Below are 24,471 nucleotides of genomic sequence, written 5' to 3' on the forward strand. Positions count from 1 at the left end.
TACCATTTTTTAAAAATATAAAATTTTTACTCTTTTCAATATAAGAAAGAGGGAGTTATTTGGCTACCTAGGTTTCTAGAAAATTTTTTAGGTAGTTGGCTCTATTTTACAATTAGCTTGGTTAGCAAGTTAGAACATTCATAATATTGCAAGGAAGCATAAGTTTTAAAATGTTTACACAAATACTGACTCTCTAAAAAGAACTTTCATGCTGAACACTAATGAATAAAGTAAGAGTTCTTTCAGTTCAGTTCAGTTCAGTTCAGTTCAGTCGCTCAGTCGTATCTGACTCTTTGCGACCCCATGAATCGCAGCAAGACATAGTAAACAATAAAAATGACCTACACACGAATTTACCATCTTCCATTTTGTGTATTTTGCCCATAAAGGTGTCTTTTAACAGTGCTATAATGTTTGTCCATGACTGAAGGGCCCAGGATTCCTTCAGTACTCTTTTTATTTATATGGCACATCATCACATACCTGTCACCAAAGTGCTTTTACATCAGTTTCATTGGATTTAAGGGCCTCTCTTTTCTTGACCCTCGGTAAAATTTAAGATTCATCCAGGCTAACAGAAGGAGCATGGTGGTAGGAAAGGGTAGAATCAAAGAGGGAGGGGAAAACACAGAAACATGGGTATGATTTCTAAGGATAAGCATGAAAGCTATTACTTAAGACATTTGCGGCATTTAACTTTTGATTTCTTTTCAGAGTCTACAAGAAAATTAACTTTATTACTTTAAGACTTTTAACAAAAGGGAGATTCATTACTATTTAAATTACCTAATTTGGTTCTGAATGATATTTGGTCATTTCTTAAAAGCAAATCTAATCATAAAAACGCATGTCATTAATTGCAGATATTCTGAAGACTGTACTACAGAGAATATAGAGAATTCTTGAAACATTCTAAAAGAGTTTTAAATAATGACAGCATCACTGGAAAAATAGTATGTTCCCCATATGAGCTACTTCGGAAAAGGCTAATTGGGTGTATCAGTACTGGTGATTACTAATATAAAAATCAGTCACATTTCTCATATATAAACATCTATAGTTCATTGATATGGAATTATATTTTCCCTCAGGAATAAAAGCTGTGGCTTCATCTTGTTCTTACCTGCATGAAGCTTCTTTGAAAAGATGCTGCAATCTCACTGATGAAGGAGTCCTTGCTCTTGCACTCAATTGCCGGCTGTTAAAGATCATTGATTTAGGAGGCTGCTTAGGTATTACTGATGTGTCCTTGCAGGCATTAGGAGAAAACTGCGCATTTTTGCAGTGTGTTGATTTTTCAGCTACTCAGGTAAATGAAATAAAACTTGAAATGTGGAGACTGTATGTATTTACTTGCCCAGTATATTTCCATAACTCATCAGAACACAATATTTTTGTTGTTGCTGAAATCATTGACTTCATATTTTGATAGTTAAATAATTGCAGTATAATTTGGCACCCTCTCCTCAATTGTTTTAAGTAAGGGTAGAAGGTATGTGGTGGCTAAAACACGTTTGCTAAATGGGAGGAAATAAAACAATATCTAAATAATAATTTTTAGAAAAATATGCTTCCATCATCTCCATTTATGTGCTGTGTTCTTTTTCCCTTTGCTTAGGTATCTGACCATGGTGTGGTTGCGCTTGTTAGTGGACCTTGTGCCGAGAAATTAGAGGTAATTTAAAAATATCTATAAAGATGATGATAACTGAATTTATATTATCCTCAGAAATTCTTTATTAAACCTAGAAGACAACCAGTGCCTTATTCTCAATTACGTATTTCCAAGGACTTTTTTCCCCTCCACCTCTTTATTCCAGAGTGAAAAAAAAACTGGTAAAGTTAGGAGATAAAGTATGCTTTATAAAAACCCATTTTACTTCCAATAAATGTTCTTATTTTCCAAAGGTTTTAACTTCTACTACATTTAAGGATAGTCTTACTATGGATAAAGATAATGAAAATTCATCAATGTAAAATGACATCCTTTAGAATTTTCATGTCTGACTGATATTTTTACCAGGACTACTTATGCTCTTGCCAGTGTATTTTTCTTGACATCATATTTATTCTCTCTTGATCATCTTTTTCTGAATCTATGAAGGCATCCAGAGTATACCACTGTGGCATAAAGATTATTCTGAGCTGAAGATGTTTAAAAAACCACAGAGGTTAAAAAAAAGACTGTCTGAACCGCCTCCCATCCCCCCTCTCTGCCTAAAAGCAGACACTTCCAAAAGAATTCAAATGCCTCAAATCCTTTTTAAGGGAGATTTTCAGATGAGAAATTGCATTAAACAGGCATTGTCAAAAGATTATCATAACTCCCATCTATTTTCCTAAAGGTCCATTTTGTCTTCCCTAAAAGTCATTTGTATGACTGTTAAGTATCCTTTCTCCTCCTCCTCTTCCCCTATTAAGATGGTATATAAACTAAATTCTAGCCATTTCTTTGAACCACGACCTTTGTGAGCTTGTGAATAAATTTTGCCTTTCCTCTTGTTAATCTTATTGTCAGTTTAATTTAAAGGCTCCCAAAGACAAATATAAGCAGATAGAGAAAAGGTTTTTCCTCCCCCAGAAGCCACATTGTGCAGCTGTTTAAAAAGATCTTAGTGTTCCTCCTTTGTATTCAATGACAGATGTGGCACCTATAACCTGTTTCTAAATATTAAGAAGTCTTTTGTCCCAAGATTTTTATTTTTTTTCCTTTCCCAGTTTACAGTGTTTTAGTTTGTTTTTACTCTTAATTAAAAGCTGTGCTTTTCAACAAAAAGTCACATCAAATCCTTTTTGGAAGTAAGCAGCCTGTAAATGAATTATACATGTTAGTAACCACTATTAGAATGGTGATACCATGTTTTTGCCAAAATATTTCTGCTTGATTTATTGCCCAAAGAATTTTTTGTGTGATGTTTATATATCTGCATCCTGCTTATATGTATATATATGTGTTTGCATATATAAAATAGCATATATACTTTTATGAATTTTTTCATTAAGAAATTTTGTTTTTAATGAAGTTTCAAATTCCAGATTGCATTCTAACTGTAGGTGCAATAAACTGCCAAAACTTTTACTGTTTTAAATACAAATATTTGTTGAGCACTCAATATGCTATCCTCCATGCTACTGCCTTATATTCATTAGGTTATTTTATTTTTACAGCATTATCCTATAATCACCATCAATTTTATCAAAGCTATCCAACATTTAACCTAGTTTATCACTTCCTAATAAAACCACCAGGAAATTAGTTGTTGTGCAGTGGTAGGGAATATACCTACATATTTACTTTAGCTTTATAAAATAAAGAGTACCTAGGCAGACTGAGGAAAAAATCCAACCACCAGTGCACTGGTCATTGTAATGTTATTGAATTTGTCATTTTTTCAGTTTTCCAAAGCTTATTTCTGTAAGTATCAAAGTATTTTAATGAAAATCTTTCTAAAATTTGTTAGAACTTAATTCCTTCCTTAAACAAAGGAACATATTTTAACATTTGACTCATTGCATCTTTGTGACCACAATTTCTGACAAATAGAAATGCAAACACCTTCATTTTTTTTAACTGATTCTTCTCTTTTGGGTAATATATATACCTACATTTTCAGAAACCTCATTTTTAACCTGTTGCTTTTAATTTGTTCAGTTCCTGAGAGTTAGGGGCTTCCCTCATAGCTCAAGTGGTAAAGAATCCACCTGCAATGCAGGAGACCTAGGTTCAATTCTTGGGTCAAGAAGATCCCCTGGAGAAGCAATAGGCTACCCATTCCAGTATTCTTGGGCTTCTCTTGTGGCTCAGCTGGTTAAGAATACACCTGCAATGCCGGAGACCTGGGTTTGGTCCCTGAGTTAGGAAGATCCCCTGGAGAAGGAAAAGGTTATTCACTCCAGCATTCTGGCCTGGAGAATTCCACGGACTGCATAGTCCATGGGGTCTCAAAGAGTTGAACACGACTGAGTGACTTTCACTTTCATTTTCTGGGAAGTTAAATATCAAGGTTGCTAAATAGTTTATAATTTGAAAATATATTTGATTAAAAGTCTAAGAACCTCTCCTAAAGATTGCCATTTAGTAAAAACATATGTTACAGCATTTATGGGCTTCCCTGGTGGCTCAGATGACAAAGAATCTGCCTGCAATGTGGGAGACCTGGGTGTGATCCCTGGGTTGGGAGGATCCCCTGGCAAAGGAAACGGCTACCCACTCCAGTATTCTTTCCTGGAGAATTCCATGGACAGAGGAGCCTGGCAGTCTACAGCCCATGGTATCACAAACAGTTGGACACAACTAAGCACCTTTCACACACACACAGCATTAATTGAATGTCAGTATTGACTCTGAAATCTTTATTGGTCTGAGTTCTCAGTGAGAGCAGATCATTTTGTTCATCACTCGGTCATCATTCTATACCTAGGTTTTACTACAGTGCCAGTCACACAGTAGTACCTCAATAAATGCTGTCATATTTTAAACTTTATATCACAATCATTTTATAGCTTTCTACAATCTTAATGGTTAAACTTTAATTTGCTGTGAAAGAATTATTCATTTATTAAACAAATATTTATTGAGTATCTGCTAAGTTCTAGGCACTGTCATATCAGAGAACAAAATCTGTCCTTGTTATGTATCACTTTTCCTTAATGGTTTTTCTGATGTTGGTACTTCAGCTTATTTACAGCTTTTATCTATTAGAAATAATCATGTGTTGGGACATATCACTTTTTCTTCCTTTACTATAATTAAGTCCCTAAAACAAGACAAGTGGATCAATTCTACATCATTGTCTGTTGTTCTTCAGTCTCTTAAGTCATGTCCCATTCTTTGTGACCCCATACCATAGCACAGCAGGCTCATCTGTCCTCCACCACCTGATACAGTTTGTTCAGATTCATGTCCATTCTGCTTTATTGACTATGCCAAAGCCTTTGACTGTGTGGATCACAGTAAGCTATGGAAAATTCTGAAAGAGATGGGAATACCAGACCACCTGACCTGCCTCTTGAGAAATCTGTATGCAGGTCAGGAAGCAACAGTTAGAACTGGGCATGGAACAACAGACTGGTTCCAAATAGGAAAAGGAGTACGTCAAGGCTGTATATTGTCACCCTACCTATTTAACTTATATGCAGAGTATATCATGAGAAACGCTGGACTGGAAGAAACACAAGCTGGAATCAAGATTGCCGGGAGAAATATCAATAACCTCAGATATGCAGATGACACCACTCTTATGGCAGAAAGTGAAGAGGAGCTAAAAAGCCTCTTGATGAAAGTGAAAGAGGAGAGTGAAAAAGTTGTCCTAAAGCTCAACATTCAGAAAACGAAGATCATGGCATCTGGTCCCATCACTTCATGGGAAATAGATGGGGAAACAGTGGAAACAGTGTCAGACTTTATTTTTTTGGGCTCCAGAATCACTGCAGATGGTGACTGCGGCCATGAAATTAAAAGACGCTTGCTCCTTGGAAGAAAAGTTATGACCAACCTAGATAGTATATTCAAAAGCAGAGACATTACTTTGCTGACTAAGGTCCGTCTAGTCAAGGCTATGGTTTTTCCTGTGGTCATGTATGGATGTGAGAGTTGGACTGTGAAGAAGGCTGAGCGCTGAAGAATTGATCCTTTGAAGTGTGGTGTTGGAGAAGACTCTTGAGAGTCCCTTGGACTGCAAGGAGATCCAACCAGTCCATTCTGAAGGAGATCAACCCTGGGATTTTTTTGGAAGGAATGATGCTAAAGCTGAAGCTCCAGTACTTTGGCCACCTCATGAGAAGAGTTGACTCATTGGAAAAAACTCTGATGCTGGGAGGGATTGGGGGCAGGAGGAGAAGGGGACGACCGAGGATGAGATGGCTGGATGGCATCACGGACTCGATGGATGTGAGTCTGAGTGAACTCCGGGAGATGGTGATGAACAGGAAGGCCTGGCGTGCTGCGATTCATGGGGTCGCAAAGAGTCGGACATGACTGAGCGACTAAACTGAACTGAACTGGATTGGTGATGCTATCTAACCATCTTGTCCTCTGCTAGCCCCTTCTCCTTTTGCCTTCAATCTTTCCCAGCACCAGAGTCTTTTCCAATGAGTCAACTCTTCATATTAGGTGGCCAAAGTACTGGGGCTTCAGCTTCAGCATTTGTCCTTCCAAAGAATATTCAGGGTTGATTTCCTTTAGGAACGACTGGTTTGATCTTGCATTTCAAGGGACTGTCACGAGTCTTCTCCAACACCACAATTTGAAAGCATCGATTCTTCAGCACTCAGCCTTTCTTGTGAGGACAGAGAAGCCTGGTGTGCTACAGAATGGGGTCAAAAAGTGTTGGACACAACTTAGCAACTGAACAACAATAACATACAATGAGAACAACAGATGGAAGGAACAGTGTTCAGCTCAGGTTTCATTTAAAGTATGTTAAGGGCTTCCCTGGTGGCTCAGAGGTTAAAGCATCTGCCTCCAGTGCGGGAGACCTGGGTTCGATCCCTGGGTCAGGAAGATCCCTTGGAGAAGGGAATGGCAACCCACTCCAGTATTCTTGCCTAGAGAATCCCGTGGACAGAGAAGCCTGGTAGGCTACAGTCCACAGGGTCGCAAAGAGTTGGACACAACTGAGCAACTTCACTTTCACTTTCACTTGAAAGGCATTTGAAAAAAGAAAATACTCAATTCTGGCAAATACAGGTCCTAGCAAAAATTTCAAATTCACAATATAAACTTCATGGGAAACAATATAGCAATGTGAATTTAGGACCTTTTAAAAAACTCTCACATCTATACATGACTACTGGAAAAACCATAGCTTTGACTATAAGAACCTTTGTCAGCAAAGTGAAGTCTCTGCTTTTAATACACTGTCTAGGTTTGTCATCCCTTTCCTTCCAAGCAGCAAGCATCTTTTCATTACATGGCTGCAGTCACCATTCACAGTGATTTTGGAGCCCAGGAAAATATAACCTGTCACTTCTCCCATTTTTTGCCTCCTGTCACTGCTTCCACTTTTTGCCATTAAGTGATGGCACCAGATGCCATGATCTTGTGTTTTTTGAATGTTGAGTTTCAAGGCAGCTTTTTCACTCTCCTCTTTGACCGTCATCAAGAGGCTCTTCAGTTCCTCTTCACTTTGTGCCATTAGAGTGTTATCATCTGCACATCTGAGGTTGTTGATATTTCTCCCAGCAGTCTTGTACTCCAGCTTGTGCTTCATCTAGCCTGGCATTTTGCGTGATGTACCCTGCATATAAGTGAAATAAGCAAGGTGACAATATACAGCCTTGTTGTACTCCTTTCCTAATTTGGACGAACCCATTATTCCATGTCCGTTTCTAACTGTTGTTTCTGGCCTGCACACAGGTTTCTCAGGAGACAGGTAAGGTGGTCTGCTACTCTCATCTCTTTAATATTTTTCCACAGTTTGTTGTGATCCACACAGTCAAAGGCTTTAGCACAGTTGATGAGGCAGAAGTAGATTTTTTTTGGAACTCCCTTGCCTTCCCCATGATCCAAAGAATGTTGCCAATTTGATCTCTGGTTCCTCTGCCTTTTCTAAACCCAGCCTGTACATCTGAAGTTTCTTTGTTCACGTACTGCTAAAGCCTAGCTTGAAGAATTTTGAACACTGCCTTGATAGTATGTGAAATGAGTGCAATTGTATGGTAGTTGGAATATTCTTTAGCAATGCCCTTCTGTGGGATTGAAATGAAAACTGAACTTTTCCAGGCCTGTGGCCACTACTGAGTTTTCCAAATTTGCTGGCATATTGAGTGCAGCACTTTCACAGCATCATCTTTTAGACTTTGAAATAGCTCAGCTAGAATTCCATCACTTCAACTTGCTTTGTTCATAATATGCTTCCTAAGGCCCACTTGACTTCTCACTCCAGGATGTCCAACACTAGGTGAGTGACCGCACCATCATTGTTATCTGGGTCATTAAGGCCTTTCTTGTATAGTTCTGTGTATTTTTGCACCTCTTCTTAATATCTTCTGCTTCTGTTAGGTCCTTACCATTTCTGTCCTTTATCATGCCCATCCTTGACTGAAACGTTCCCTTGATATCTCCCGTTTTCTTGAAGAGATCTCTAGCCTTTCTCATTCCATTGTTTTCCTCTGTTTCTCTCTATTGTTCATTTAAGAAAGCTTTCTTATCTCTCTTTGCTATTCTCTGGAACTCTGCATCAGTGCATGTATCTTCTCCCTTGCCTTTTGTTCCTCTTCTGTCCTCAGCTGTTTGTAAAGCCTCTTCAAATAACCACTTTGCCTTCTTGCATTTCTTTTTCTTTGGGATGGATTTTGGTCACTGCCTCCTGTACAATGTTATAAACCTCATTTAATAATAATCTCATATAAATGTCCATAGTTCTTGAGGCCCTCTATCAGATCTAATCTCTTGAATCTATTCATCACCTCTACAGTATAACCATAAGGTATTTTATTTAGGTCATACCTGAACGGCCTAGTTGATTTCTCTGTTTCTTTCAGTTTAAGCCTGAATTTTGCAATAAGGAGCTCATGATCTGAGCCACACTCAGCTCTGGCTCTAGGTATAGAGCTTCTCCATCCTCAGCTTAAAGAATATAATCAGTCTGACTTTGGTATTGACCATCTGGTTATGTCCATGTATAGAGTCATCTCTTGTGTTTTTGGAAAAGGGTGTTTGCTATGACTAGTGTGTTCTCTTGACAAAACTCTGCTAGCCTTTGCCCTACTTTATTTGGTACACCAAGGCCAAACTTGCCTGTTATTCCTGGAATCTCTTGACTTATCTACTTTTGTATTCCAGTCCCCAAGGATGAAAAGGACATCTTTTTTGGTGTTAGCTCCAGAAGGTGTTGTAGGTCTTCATAAAATCGGTCAGCTTCAGTTTCTTCAGCATCAGTGTTTGGGCATAGACTTGGATTACTCTGATGTTGAATGGTTTGCCTTGGAAATGAACCAAGATCTTTCTGTCATTTTTGAGGACGCACCCAAGTACTGCATTGTGGACTCTTTCATTGACTGTGAGGGCTACTCCACTTCTTCTAAGGGAGTCTTGCCCACAGTAGTAGACATTACAGTTATCTGAATTAAATTTGCCCATTCCCATCCATTTTAGTTCACTGATTCCTGTCAATGTTCACTCTTGCCATCTCCTTCTTGTCCACATCTAATTTACCTTGATTCATGGACTTTGCATTCCAGGTTCTTATGCAACATTGTTTTTTACATCATCAGACTTTACTTTCACCACCAGATACTTCATCCACAGGTGAGTGTAGTTCTCCCTTTGACCCAGCCACTTCATTCTTTCTGGAGCTATTCGTAATTGCCCTCCACTCTTCCCCAGTAGCATACTGGACACCTTCCTACCTAGGGGGGGCTCATTTTCTGGTGTCATATCTTTTTGCCTTTTCATACTGTCCATTGGTTTCTCCAGGCAAGAATATTGGAGTGAGTTGCCAACCCCTCCTCCTGTGGACCACGTTTTGTCAGAACTCTTCAGTATGACCTGTCTGTCTTGGGTGGCCCTGCATGGCATGACTCATAGATTCAATGAGTTATGCAAGTCCCTGCCCCACAACAAGGCTGTGATCCATGAAAGGGTTCATTGTCTGTCACCTTGCCAATTCATATCATAGGATGCCTTTTCCATGTAGAATATGATGCTTTCTCCTCAGTTTTCATGAATTTTCAATATATTCAAGTTTCCTTTATTTTAAGACATGATTAATTATAATAATATGTACACCAACATAATATCAGCTTTGCAATAGAAAAGAAAAACTACTACCATAAGTATACATATCAATTATTAGTTGAATCTTACTTTCAGAATTGTTAAAAAGTTCTTGATGTTGGCAAATATACATAAAATTTACTATTTTAACCATTTTTAGGGTACAATTCAGTGGATTTAAGTACATTCACATCATTGTGCAGCAAATAGAAATTCTTTGCCCTTTAAACAATAACTCCCCATTATCCTTTCCCCCAGCTTCTGACAACCTCTGTTCTATCTTCTGTCTTTATGAATTCACCATTATAGTGACATTTTTAAAAACCATTCATCCACTGATATGGTTCCACCTTTTGCCTTCTGTGAATCTCTCTACTATGAACATAGCTGTATAGACATCTATTTATATCCCTGCATGCAGTTCTTTGGAGTATATCCCTAGAAGTGAAATGGCTAGATAATATTCTAATTCTATATATAATTTTTTGAGGAACTGCCATACTGTTTCCATAGCAACCATACCCTTTTACGTTTTCACTAGCAATGAGAAAGTATTTCAAATTAGAACATTAAACAAAAGATTGATAATATTTCAAATATATGAAAATGTATGGAAATTTTTATAACAGAGACCTGTGAGCCAACCACTTGAATTGTCTGCATTTATTCCAGCCAATTATATTTTTAAAAAATTATTAAATGTGATATCTAAAGCTCCCTCCCCTCATTTATTCCCCTTCTTCTGTCAGAGGTAACCATTCTTATGAAGATGCCTGTGTATCTTTCCTTCCATGTTTGACTATTTCCTCTGTCTTTCTACATATGTGTGTGTTTATCTGTGACTGTTGTTGTTCAGTTACTCAGTTATATCTGACCCTGCAGTCCTATGGGACTGCAGCATGCCAGGCTTCCCTGTCCTTCACCATCTCCCAGAGCTTGATCAAACTCATGTCCATTGAGTCAGTGATGCCATCCAACCATCTCATCCTTTGTTGTCCCCTTCTCCTCCTGCCCTCAGTCTTTCCCAGCATCAGGGTCTTATCTAACGAGTCAGCCCTTCACATCTGGTGGCCAAAGTATTGCAGCTTCAGCTTCAACATAAGTCCTTCTAATGAATATTCAGGACTGATTCCCTTTAGAATCAACTGGTTTGATCTCCTTGCAGTCCAAGGGATTCTCAAGAGTCTTCTCCAACACCATAGTTCAAAAGCATCAATTCTTTGGCGTTCAGCCTTCTTTACGCTCCAACTCTCACATCCATGCGTGACTACTGGAAAAACCATAGCTTTGACTATACAGACCTTTGTTGGCAAAGTAATGTATCTGGTCTTTAATATGCTGTTTCGGTTTGTCATAGTTTTTCTTCCAAGGAGCCAATGTCCTTTAATTTTGTGGCTGCAGTCACCATCTGCAGTGATTTTGGAGCCGACGAAAATAAAGCCTCTCACTTTTTCTGTTGTTTCCCCATCTACTTGCCATAAAGTGATGGGGCCGGATGCCATGATCTTCTTTTTTGAATGTTGAGGTTTAAGCCAGCTTTTTAACTCTCCTCTTTCACCTTCATTACGAGGCTTTTTAGTTCCTCTTTGCTTTCTGCCCTAAAGGTAGTGTCATCTGCATATCTGAGGTTATTAATATTTCTCCCAGCAATCTTGATTTCAGCTTGTGCTTCATCATTTGTGATCAGTTCAGTCACTCAGTCGTGTCCAACTCTTTGCGACCCGATGGACTGCAGCACACCAGGCCTCCCTGTCCATCACCAACTCCCGGAATTTATTCAGACTCATGTCCATTGAGACGGTGATACCATCCAACCATCTCATCTCTGTCATCCCCTTCTCCACTGCCTTCATTGTGATATATTCATAAATAAGACATTATATTATGTGTTTTTCAGTTCAGTTCAGTCACTCAGTCATGTCTGACTTTTTGCGACCCCATGGACTGCAGCACACCAGGCCTCCCTGACCATCACCAACTCCTGGAGTTTACTCAAACTCATGTCCATTGAGTCGGTGATGCCATCCAACCATCTCATCCTCTGTCGTCCCCTTCTCCTGCCTTCAATCTTTTCCAGCATCAGGGTCTTTTCAAATGAGTCATGTGTTTTTAAATAGTGCATAATAGTTTCATATCATATATGTTGTTTTACAATTTGATTTTTTATTCAAAATCATGTTTTAAAATTTTTTTCAAGCTTTATTGGAGTTTTATTTACATACAATAAAATTCACCTATTTTAAATGTACAGTTTGATGAATGTTCGTAATTGTTTTACAATCTTATAACCACTACCACAATTAGGTACAGAATATTTCCATCACCCCAGGAGGTTTTCTCCCATCTCTTTTCAGTCAATACTCTGCTGTAGCCTTCCCCCAAGTAACCACTCATTTGTCAATATAGTTTTGCTTTTTTCTATAATATTTTATATGAAAGAAATCATGCAGTATATCATCTTGTGGCTTTTTACTATTTTCTTTACTTCTTTCATTTGGCATAATATTTTTGAGATTCATCCATGTTGTTAAATATGTTAATATTTCATCCCTTTTTTTGGCCAAGTAGTATTCCATAGTCTGGGTATAACACAGCATGCTCATATATTCACCTTTCGGTTATTCCAATTTTAGACTATTATAAATACTGCTGTGGACATTTGCATACAAGTCTTTGTGTAGACATATGATTTCATTTTGGGGGGTAATGACTAGAATGGAAGTGCTGTGTCATACAGTAAGTACATGTTTAGCTTTATAAAATGCTACAACACTGTTTTGCAAAGTGTCTGAACTAACATTATGTTTAAGATTTATGTCTATTATACAAGTAAATATTTTTCTTTGTAACTGTTTTATCTTATTACAATATATTAATGAACCACCATTTACTTACCCTATCTCCATTTATCTACTATTACAAGTAATATTTCAGTTGACATATTTATAAGTTGTTTCCTTACACACATGTACAAGCATTTCTCTATATATAGTGGACATCTGCTGTTCGAATTAATTGCTGGGTTCTGGAGGATACTTATTGTCAGTTTTAATAGATACTGCCAAATTGCCTTATAAAGTGGTTGGGCATTTAACTTTTAAAGCTGCTATACCTTCCAAATTACTATAGACTTTCATTGGTCCTTCCTATAGTTTTTCGTAGGTATTGAGGGTTTTGTTATCAGAGTACAGTATTTCCCAAGCATTTCACACTGTTCTTATTGTCCTGTTTTTTCTTTTGATTATACTTTCTTTATTTTTAAACAGGAGATTCATATGGGGCATTGTGTGAATCTGACTGATGAGGCTGTAGAAGCTGTCCTTACTTGCTGTCCTCAGATATGTATATTACTCTTCCATGGATGCCCTCTAATAACAGGTTAGTATAACGCTGTGTGTGTGTATATGTCAGTTGAGCAATCATGTCTGAGTCTTTGCGACTCCATGGACTGTCTGTGGAATTCTCCAGGCAAGAATACTGGAGTGGGTTGCCATTCCCTTCTCCAGGTGTGTGTGTGGGCTAAGTTGCTTCAGTTGTGTCTGACTCTTTGCAACCCTATGGACTGTAGCTTGTCAGGGTCCTCTGTCCATTTGGATTCTCCAGGCCAGAATACTGGAGTGGGTTGCCATGCCCTCCTCCAGGCGATCTTCCCAACCCAGGGATCGAACTCATGTCTTGTGAAGTTCCTGCATTGTAGGTGGATTCTTAACTACTGAGCCACCAGGGAAGCCCCTTCTTCTTCAGGGGATCTTCCCAACCCAGGGATTGAACCCAGATCTCCTGCATTGCAGGCAGATTCTTTATACCATCTGATCCACCAGGGTAAGTATGAGGCTGCTTGGGTTCAAATCTTGGTTTCATCTTTTAATAACTGTGTAACTTGGGTAAATTACTTAACCCATTCCATTATTCAGTTTCCTCATCTGAAGGTGAGTATAATCACAGTACCTACCTTATAAACTTGATCACGACAAACATTTTTTGGTGCCTAGCACATACTGAGGGCTCAGTAAATGTTAATCGTGATGATGATGGTGATGGTGATGGTGGTGATGGCCGAGGCTCAATAAATGCTAACTGTGCTGATAAGGATGATGGTGGCAGTAGTAGTGGTCATGATATTAAACATGATGCCTTATGTAGTTGTTCATATAATTACATCTATCAAATATGCTAAATGACCTGTTAACTGTAATCACACCAAGCTGTAGCCATTGAGATTCAGAATCATTCGGCTAACGTGGCACTTCACTTAATTAGTCACAGCCTTTGGCTTGTATAAGAGCCATGACACCTCTTTCACATTATTCCTACACATGGGTCCCCTACCACAATATAACCTGGTTCTCACTTGTAAGTCTGTACTTAATGCCCTGCCCTTCCAGCTTATTTTCCTAATTATAGTTTAATAGTTACTGTCCTTTTGACAACTTCCACTTTTTCTGTTTGAACTGCCAATCTAAACTAAGCCTGTAATGGGTTATATTTGGTTATTGAAGACATCTGTAATGAAGATTAAAATCTTATTTTAGGTAGACATTTTTCAGAACGCTAACGCCAAAATTTTAGTTGGAAACTATTACCAGTGGGTACTTCTGGGGAAGGTTGTGGAGAGACAAGAGTAGGAAAAAGCCTTCATCATATACTCTTTTGTCCTTTTGAATTTTGTACCATGTGAATGATTTTACCTGTTAAAAATTAATAATCATAATTTTAAGAAAATAATTTAGAACCAGAAAAATTCCTGTGACTGAGTACAGGGAATCAGTTAATGTGAACACTATTCTGAGGGTTGTGAGAGGCAAGCAGAGGCTCTCTAGTCATCAAACAAGGCAGAAAATTATATTTTAACAAGAAGGCTATTATTGTAAGGTGGAAGAGTCCACAATATGTGAAATGTAATTGCAGCCATTTTTGATAATAGGTCTTTTCAGAATACCAACTAAAAGTGTGTAAATCTACTCAGTGAGGTATATGTGTGTTTAATCAATACACTGAACAAGAAAGTGGTATTCATAAAGTGACTCCATTTTCCTCTCACTATATTAATTACAAATTTGCTCTACAGGAGTTAATTTTTCCCAAACCCAAATGAAAATCTCAAACATGTGCCACTGACTTTTCTTATCATTCCCATGTAATACTCCAAATGAGTTCAAATTAAAGATTTTCATTCCTCCAGTTAGCTCAGGTTTGCTGTAGGTGGAAAGGCTGCTGTGTTAAGGGAACATTGTTTGTTTCCCTGTTTTCCCTCCTGATTCTCCTCCTCCTTTCCTAACTCACCCACCATAGTTTCTGACCTCAGCAGTGTTAGTGCAGGGTAGGACTGCGATGAGCAGGAGGGCAGGTAAGGGAAAGAAAAGTCTTACCTGAGCACTACCTCTGTGATCTAGTGGCAGCACCATGGGCTCAGTGGGTGAGCTGATCCTGATCCATACTCTCACAAAAGTGGGGCACTGTTGACCTTCTTCAGAGTCCACTTTCTGCCATTCCCCTCCTCACTGCGTGTATCTCCTATCTACAGTTCTCTTGCTTCAAGCAAATGTGTCTCGTGGCTAGTAGCAAGCATTTTCTTCCTCTGCCCTCATGCCTGTAGCAGCATACCTTCAGTTTCTTTCTGTTGAGGTTGCCTCGACCATCTAGGTTGCTTTCATGAGCAAAATACAAGGCAACCCATGCTAGCCCACATCTATCCACAGGGAACACAGTACTTTAGATGGTGAGAGTACAGATATTTCCCCACTTCAGTCCTCTATTTGGGTGCATGGACTCTTAACATAGCCTGCTTTTTAGTTTTCTTAGGTCTGATGTGTACTGTTTGTGATGTGTATTGTGTTCCCCAAGCTCCAAGGGACGTATCAGATTCTCCAACTGATCCCCTTGGAGCCCTCTCTCACTAGGCTTGAAGGGAAGAGCAAGCACCTGCAGCCCTCTTTCTAGAACTCAAATCACAACTGTCTTAAAGAAATCCTTTCTTTAATTTCCAATTTTCCATCACTTCCCATTTTTACATTTTTATATCTTTGAATGGATAAGGCACCAAAGATTCCAAAATCAGTTTTCAGCCAAGCATTTGCAAGTCATGTACAAGTGGTCTGGTATCTCATTTTGGAATGAGAGAGTAGCTGATACCTCTAGTCCTAGAACCTTAGCTGGAATAATTCTGGTTTAATGTTCTATTTGTCTCAGATCAGCTTGACTACCTAACATGTTATAAACTCAACATTTGTTATTACCTTGATCATCTTTCTGGTTACAATTTGGAAATAGTTAATTTGGCATTTCGTCTCACTTTTAATAGAAATGAAAACAGACTATACACGGTCAACCGGAAAAGCTTCTCCTTAGGCAAACTGCTTAAAACAATTATCAAAGACCTTATAGGTAATGAAATATTTAGAAGATACAACCAAAAACTGAAAATTTGAGTACAAGACCAATATTAAAATGCTTAAATGTGCCTGTATTAATTTAGACATGACTAATGAATATGAATTGAAAATATGTTTTCTGATTAGTCTGATTTTTAAAGCAAAAAGACAGTTTTGAGATAAATTATATAATTACTGAGATCACTGGAAACTAAAGATATATTATCAGCTGGTGAATTAAAGAGAAATGCCTATCTGGTATGATTATATAACACTGAATATAGACTACTGGAGTGTGTTGCTGTTTCCTTCTCCAGGAGATCTCCTTGACCCAGCGATCAAACCCAGGTCTCCTGCATTGTAGGCAGATTCTTTACTGATGCACCACTGGGGAAACCCCTGACTGTAGACTCTTTTCCCATCCATATCATGACTCAAAATACTGAATTTACCAACTCTCATGTGACCTAGAATGGAATGACAAATAACCTCCCTCCTCAGTCTCCTGGGAGTCCCGTTACCTTACTTCCTTTCCGAGACTCATACACACACCCCTTTGGAAGTTTTTCTGTTGTGTGGGACTCCCCTTCCCTGCAAACCTAGAAAAGGGCTGCCCAAGTAAATCTCTTTGTATGCTACTGCTACCTTGTGGTCATATCTTTTTTCTTGTTCTACCACTCAATCCCTTGCTCAAGGTATGCAGCATAAAACAAAATATGTTTATTATGTCCAAAAAGTTTAGGAAATATATCACTGTAATGAATATTCATTTTTCAAAGGCTCTAAGAAATACTATAGCTAAGAAACTTTTTTTATCCGAATGTCAAGGAGTTAGAAATTTTCCTCTACCCTTTTAGATTCTTCTGGCTTATCTAAGAATTAAATTGACAGAAGGCAGGTAAAGAGGAGAAAATCAGAATTTACATACATGGGAGAGACCCAAGAGAACTGAGTAACTAGCCAAAGTGTCTGAAACATCTTCAGCAGCTAAAGAGGACATGCAGGGGTAGACATCTGGAACTTCATAGGAGATGAAGGCAATTCACATGGAGATAAAAAAGCAAATGCTTGGTAAACAAATATTTGTTGGGCCATGCAGAGACCGTGGAACATAAAGGTTCTCTGAACTCTAGCCCCCTCACTGAATTTCCCCCACCATACCTAGCCCAGATTCTTGGCAGATAATCTCTGATGGGGATAGGAGGACTTATCTATACTTCCTTTGGGCAGTAAGGGGAAAGGGCAAAGTTTCTTCTGGAGTCTTTTGGGCCTTGATTGTTTTTGGCTTGAAATAATCCTGATGCCAGACACTTTGGGATGACTACAAAGTTTTGCTCCCCTGAACAAGCATTTCTCAAATTTTTTTTAACACAGGATAATTTATGTGTTGTTGTTTTTTTAATCCCTGCTTTCCCAGAATAGGAAAGTGAGAAACTGAAATGGTACTTGCCCATTGTGACAGAGTTTTTAATAATAGTGCTAAGATTAAACAAAAATCTCAAGATGAAGTGAAATGAGCACCAGTCCTCAGTGTAGGCCACACATAGGCACTTGCCATGAGGGCCTGCCGTCTGCCTCTGCAGGGATTTAATCTTGTGCTGCTGTAGTTGCTGACCTTCAACACCCCCTGAAAGGAGTTCAGGGTGGAGAAATGAGGCACTCTGTGCTGGTGGGGAGGGGGAAACTGGCAGGTCAGGTCTTCAGATAGTTGGATATAAAATTTTATATCCCCAATTCTTGTATCTCCTCATCTGTAGAAAAGTGCTAAAGTCCTTCATGGAGATGATTGTTTCTCGTGACCAGCAGAAAGCTTCACGAGGCTTGAGGCAACTTTCTGGGAAAATGTGTGCTTGATTGCATATACTCTCCCTTCCTCAAAATCACATGTATCCTGACCTTTCCCCCTACATCTTTGGAGCAGTTTCTTTGAGGTGCTTTCTCCTGGGCTGCAGTTCTCATTTTGCCCCCAAATAAAATTTATCTCGTAACTCTCACATTATGCATTTTTTTAAGTCAACATTGGTCTTCTCAGTTCAGTTGAGTTCAGTCGCTCATTCATGTCCGACTCTTTGCGACCCCATGGACTGCAGCTCGCCAGGCCTCCCTGTCCATCACCAACTCCCAGAGTCCACCCACACCCGTGTCCATTGAGTCGGCAATGCCATCCAACCATCTCATCCTCTGTTGTCCCCTTCTCCTTCTGCCTTCAATCTTTCCCAGCATCAGGGTCTTTTCCAGTGAATCAGTTCTTCGCATCAGGTGGCCAAAGTATTGGAATTTCAACTTCAACATTAGTCCTTCCAATGAATACTCAGGACTGATTTACTTTGGGATGGATTGGTTGGATCTCCTTGCAGTCCAAGGGACTCTCAAGAGTCTTCTCCAGCACCACAGCTCAAAACCTTCAATTCTTCAGTGCTCAGCTTACTTCACAGTCCAACTCTCACATCCATACATGACCACTGGAAAAACCATAGCCTTGTTGACAAAGGTCTCTGCTTTTTAATATGCCATCTAAGTTGGTCATAACTTTTCTTCCAAGGAGTAAGCATCTTTTAATTTCATGGCTGTAATCACCATTTGCAGTGATTTTGGAGCCCAAAAATATAAAGTCTCTCACTGTTTCCACTGTTTGCCCATCTATTTCCCATGAAGTGATGGGATCAGATGCCATGATCTTAGTTTTCTGAATGTTGAGCTTTAAGCCAACTTTTTCACTCTCCTCTTTCACTTTCATCAAGAAGCTCTTTAGTTCATTTTCAGCCATAAGAGTGGTATCATCTGCATATCTGAGGTTATTGATATTTCTCCCAGCAATCTTGATTCCAGCTTGTGCTTCTTCCAGCCCAGAGTTTCTCATGATGTACTCTGCATGTAAGTTAAATAAACAGGATGACAATATACAGTTTTGACGTACTCCTTTCTCAATTTGGAACCAGTCTTGTTGTTCCATGTCCAGTTCTAACAGTTGCTTCCTGACCTGCATACAAATTTCCCAAGAGTCAGGTCAGGTGGTCTGGTATTCCTGTCTCTTTAAGAATTTTCCAGTTTGTGGTGATCCGCACAGTCAAAGGCTTTGGCATAGTCAATAAAGCAGAAGTAGATGTTTTTCTAGAACTCTCTTCTCTCCAAAACACTGAATAACTTAACTTTATGGACCTCAGCTTTCCCTTATGTATAACTGTCAGTCATAAAATTGGGTGATCTGATAAATACAGAAGTTCCTATACAATGGTTTTTATCATTAAAGTTTTCTTAAAGAGAAAAAAGCTGAAGTTTTTCAACTACCCAGATCATCTCTACTCTTCACTCTTTCCTGTCAGCACTGCACCATTGTATATTTTTGCTACCATCATTGAATAAAAATAAATCAGTTCAGTTGCTCATCATGTCCAGCTCTTTGTGACCCCATGGACTGAAGCACGCCAGGCCTCCCTGTCCATCACCAACTCCTAGAGTTTACTCAAACTCATGTCCATTGAGTTGGTGATGCCATCCAACCATCTCATCCTCTTTTGTCCCCTTCTCCTGCCTTCAACCTTTCCCAGCATCGGGGTCTTTTCTAGTGGGTCAGTTCTTTGCATCAGGTGGCCAAAGTATTGGAGTTTCAGCTTCAGCATCAGTCCCTCCAATGAATATTCAGGACTGATTTCCTTTAGGATGGACTGCTTGATCTCCTTGCAGTCCAAGGGACTCTCAAGAGTCTTCTCCAACACCACAGTTCAATAAAAATAAAATGAGTTAATATATTCACCTTATGTTTATTAATTTCTTTTTTCTCCAAAGAAGACAAATGCTTTTTTTTTTGAAAGCTTTTTTTTAAACCTGATAAATGAAAGTTCTTTCTTCATTCCTATCCTAACGCTTTATATGCTTCCTCTTTTATATTCATGTGATTTGTCACATCTGACTAGATAAAACAATATGATTTATATTCTGTAAAAAGAAGGTATGTATAGGACTTCCCTGGCAGTCCAGTGGTTAAGACTTCACCTTCCAATGGAGGGGTGTGGGTTTGATCCCTGGTGGGGGTTTCCTTGTAGCTCAGTTGGTAAAGAATCTGCCTGCAATGCAGGAGACCTGGGTTCAATTCCTGGGTCAGTAAGATCCCCTGGAGAAGGAAATGGCAACCCACTCCAGTACTCTTGCCTGGAAAATCCCATAGACGGAGAAGCCTGGCAGGCTACAGTCCATGGGGTCGCAAGAGTCAGACACGACTTAGTGACTAAACCTCCTCCTCCTCAGAGAGCTAAGATCCCACGTCCCTCTAGGACAAAAAACCAAAACATGAAACAGAAGCAATCTTGTAACAAATTCAATAAAGACTTTAAAAATGGTCCACTTAAAAAAAAGAATTTATGTATATACATATGTTTGTGCAATTCTAGTATTATATTATTCTCAAAGCAACCTGACCCCCAGATTGGCAGTTACTCATCTGATTCCCTGAATTAATAAGTTTATCTTCTTCTCTGTGTTTCTAAGTTTTTATAAAATTTCTTAACATTACAATCAGACTGTAAGGAAAACAACACATTATAAATTAGGTATTGAAACTATTAGAAGCACTCTGATTTTATATCTGCAGAAGAGACAAAAAATTAAGTTGCTGTTTAAAATATTGTAAATCATAGACATTACAGAAAATAGGAAAATAATTTTAAAATGTATTATTTTAAATTCAATTATGTCTGCTATGATTTTCAGTAATATCAACTCACATAGTTTTGTTAATCTCCTTAATTGGACATGCATTTCTATTTCTAACCATTATCTAAACATGTTTCACAGTATTCACAGCCATCTAGGTTTAGATTTTAGAAGGGCAATAAAGCAATTAGCACAAACATCCTAATGTTTATATTGAAAGGCAGGAAAACCCAGCAGGAAATCTGGCACTTTGGGTTGACTTGACTCAAATTTTAGTGGTATCTGAGGATTTGTTTCAGCTTCATTACTTAACAAGCAAGTTCTCTAGATTCCTGGATAATAAATATGTCAACATTTACCACATTGAGCCAAGTGGTTTGTTTCAGAGTTTTCTGTAATTAAAGCTGATTCCTTGCTTCAAGGACAACTACTTTTTAAATTTCGTATATTTCATTTTCTATATCCTATATTATTCTGTTTCTTCATCGTTCTTTAGTTATCTGTTGCTAATCCAGCATGACAGAACTTCTTTATGCCATACACTGTAACGGCGTAATAGAAAAAATGTGTGCAGCCTCACTTATTTGCCTGTGTATTTTTTTTAAATGTGTTAATTACATTCCCCTTGATCATTTGAAAAACTTAGTTTGTTAATTTATATTCCCTTAGTTTCTTCTTTTTCTTGGGGCTTCAACAGCTCCCATAGTGAATCTCTTTCAAAAAGTGGTCTCCATCTACATTAGTCATAGATTTTTAAAATGATGGTAAAGTAAAAGATTCCTCAGAAGTAATCTACACAGTTTCTTTGTTTGAAAGATAAGGGAACAGAAATACAGTGAATTTAGGTGGCTTATCCCAGATATTAGAAATAGGTACTAATAGAACTGGAAGTAAAAAACCTAAATCACCTAATCTACAATCTCCACTTCTTTTTCCAATAGAGGAATTTCCTAAGCCTTTGGTGTCAAGTGGCTTAACTACTAGTAGAGAAGGGAAGGAAGTAGGAGAGTGATATCAAGCATCAGTAATGTGATTGGTATAAATGACCTTTAGAGTCTTTTTCAGTCCCAAGTCTGCTTTTGATGAGTAGCAGAATTGTTATTTAGTTGCTTAGTCATGTCTGACTGCCAGGCTCCTCTATCCGTGGGATTTCCTGGCAAGAATGCTGCAGTGGGTTGCCATTTTCTTCTCTGGAGGATCTTTCAGACCCAGGGATCGAACGCAGGTCTTCTGAATTGGCAGGTGGGTTCTTGAGCCACCAGAGAAGCCCAAGTAGCAGAATAAGCCACCCCAAATATGCCTCTTTGGCATAAGGATTATTTCAAGCTATTTTTCCTGAGAATCAGCAGACACTGGAGGAGCTCTGAAAAGAGTAGAAGTTACCCTTTTGTGAAGAGAGTTTACATTTTTAAAGAAAATCTTCATTTGTAAAATGTCTCCCTCTGTGTCTCCCTCTCTGTGCTAAGAGGAGAGTGAAAGTGAGAAGAGAGGGTGACTCTAAATCAGAATCATATTCAGTGGATAAGGCACTTTAAATCTTCATAGTGAATCTTACTGTTACCAAACTGAAATCGGGTCTCTTCATCTCATGTGCAGCAAAGCCAATCTTCTGACACCAAGTTGTGGTGAGGGAAAGTGCAGGGTGCCAAGCAAGCAGCATGGGCAGCTGATTCTCAAAAGGCGGGAACTCCCTGATGGCTTTCAGCCAAGGGGTTTTTAAAGGCAACATAAGTGATGAGGGTCACAGGGTGCATGATCAACTCATGCATGTTTTTCTGATTGGTTGGTGGTGAAATAGTTGATGTTTTGGGAATCTCAATCATCAATCTGGTTTCAGCCAGTCTGGGGTCAGCCAGAATGCTGGTGGTCATCATGTAGTCAACATCTTCCACTTGGTGAAGGGGGTGTTAGTTTCTGCAGAAAAACTCAAAAATATGCATCAGATTGTTATCTGTATCCCTTCAGGAGGAACTAGGAGTCCTGTGACTCTATTGTTCAAGCTATTATTACTTTTCTTGCTTGATTGCTTTCTTTGTTTCTGCATTTTCTATTTCTCTAATCATTAACTGTTGAAGTCTGTTCTTTGGAACTCAGTGAAGGCCTAGTAGACAACAAGGCTTTTCTATAAATAAGAAGTGGGAGACATGGAGGGGCTTATACCTAGGAGGGCCTGGCAGAGTTTGGTTTCATTACCCTTGTTAATTGTACTTTTACTGGTAACTTTCCATAACCAGTTTCCCAACAATCCCAACATCTCTCAATTGTCTTTAGCTAAAAATGGTGGTAACTTGGGCCATCTCAAGGAATTTACTCATTTTTCCTGATTATCTCCCATATATACACGAAGTATTCTTGTTGATAAACTTCTGTTTGTTTTTCTTTTGTTAATTCGTCTTTGGTTACAAGGGGATCTCAGCCAAGAGCTCAGAAGGGTAAAGAATTTTTTTCCTCTTCCACAGTTTCTACAAAATATTCTGGCAAGAGATCATGAAATACTTAGAGACGCCACAGCTTCTCCCTATAGCATAAGAAACTTACAGGCATTAAATATTCCTACTATTGACTCACTGCCCTAAGTACTCTATATATTTATGAGGAAAAGCTGCCTGATTAGACTGAGTAATGTAAATCTGGAAAAGACAGAGGGCAGAAAGAGATGAGGGCATCAGAGGATGAGATGGCTGGATGTCATCACAATGCAATGGACATGAACTTGGGCAGACTCCAGGAAATGGTGAGGGACAGGGAAGCCTGGCATGCTATAGTCCATAGGGTTGCAAAGAGTCAGACACAACGAGGCAACTGCCTTCTAGCATCAGAATTTGTAATTACATTAATATACACTGTATCCTCAGAGCTAGAGGGAAAAGTGTTTTTCTATATATATATGTGTGTGTAATAATAGATTCCTACAGAAGAATGACACACATATATAATCAGAAGTTAAATATTTACATATATTTGATAATAAATTCATAATTAGTAAAAATGCCAAAATAGTCTTAGAAACACCAACTAAAGTATATCAGTAAGTATATGTTTCCCATTTTGTTCTTTTTCAAAACCGTATTGACTGTTCTGATTCCCTTAAATTCCTGTGTAACTACTAGGATTGTTTTGTCAATTTCTTTTTAAAAAATTAGGTGGCATTTTGCTAAGGATGGTATTGAATCTATAGATCAGTTTGGGGAGTACTGCCATCTTAACGAAAACTTCTGATCTATGAAAAAATGGATAATGATCCATGAATCATTTATTCTGACCTTTGAATAAATGGACATCTTCCCATTTATTAGACCTACTTTCATTTCTTTCAACAGTCTTTTGTAGTTTTCAGAGTATAAGTTTTTACTTATTTTGTTAAACTTATTCCTAAGTATTCTTTTTGATGGTAATATAAATGAAATATTTTCTTAATTTCATTTTTTAACCAAACCCAGATTTGGCTGCTTGCCTCTCACATGCCAGTAATTCAAGAGACAAGTGTCATTAGAAGAGAAAGTGCTTTAATCAGAAAGCTTGGAGAAATTCCCTGGCATTCCAGAGGTTAGGACTCCATGCTTTCACTGCTGAGGGCCTGGGTTTGATCCCTGCTGAGAGAACTAAGATCCTGCAAGCTGCCTGGTATGGCCAAAATAATATAATAATAATGAAGGAGAGTCTTCTCTTGTGTTGTTGGAAGAGGATATTTGCTACAACCAGTGCGTTCTCTTGGCATAACTCTAGTAGCCT

General features: G+C 38.5%; 1 protein-coding gene across 2 annotated transcripts in view; it reads left to right on the forward strand.

Annotated features, from left to right (window-relative positions):
• The window catches only part of AMN1 (antagonist of mitotic exit network 1 homolog), a 77,289-nt gene that overhangs the window by 39,883 nt on the left and 12,935 nt on the right, over nt 1–24,471 (forward strand). For both annotated transcript variants that reach the window (XM_018048340.1, XM_018048341.1), the window contains exons 4-6: nt 1,092–1,309; nt 1,619–1,675; nt 12,985–13,096. In XM_018048340.1, coding sequence (XP_017903829.1) covers nt 1,092–1,309; nt 1,619–1,675; nt 12,985–13,096 — 387 coding nt within the window. The remainder of the gene's footprint in view (nt 1–1,091; nt 1,310–1,618; nt 1,676–12,984; nt 13,097–24,471) is intronic.

Source organism: Capra hircus, chromosome 5 (assembly GCF_001704415.2).
Source record: "Capra hircus breed San Clemente chromosome 5, ASM170441v1, whole genome shotgun sequence".
In the NCBI taxonomy this organism is placed as follows: domain Eukaryota; kingdom Metazoa; phylum Chordata; class Mammalia; order Artiodactyla; family Bovidae; genus Capra; species Capra hircus.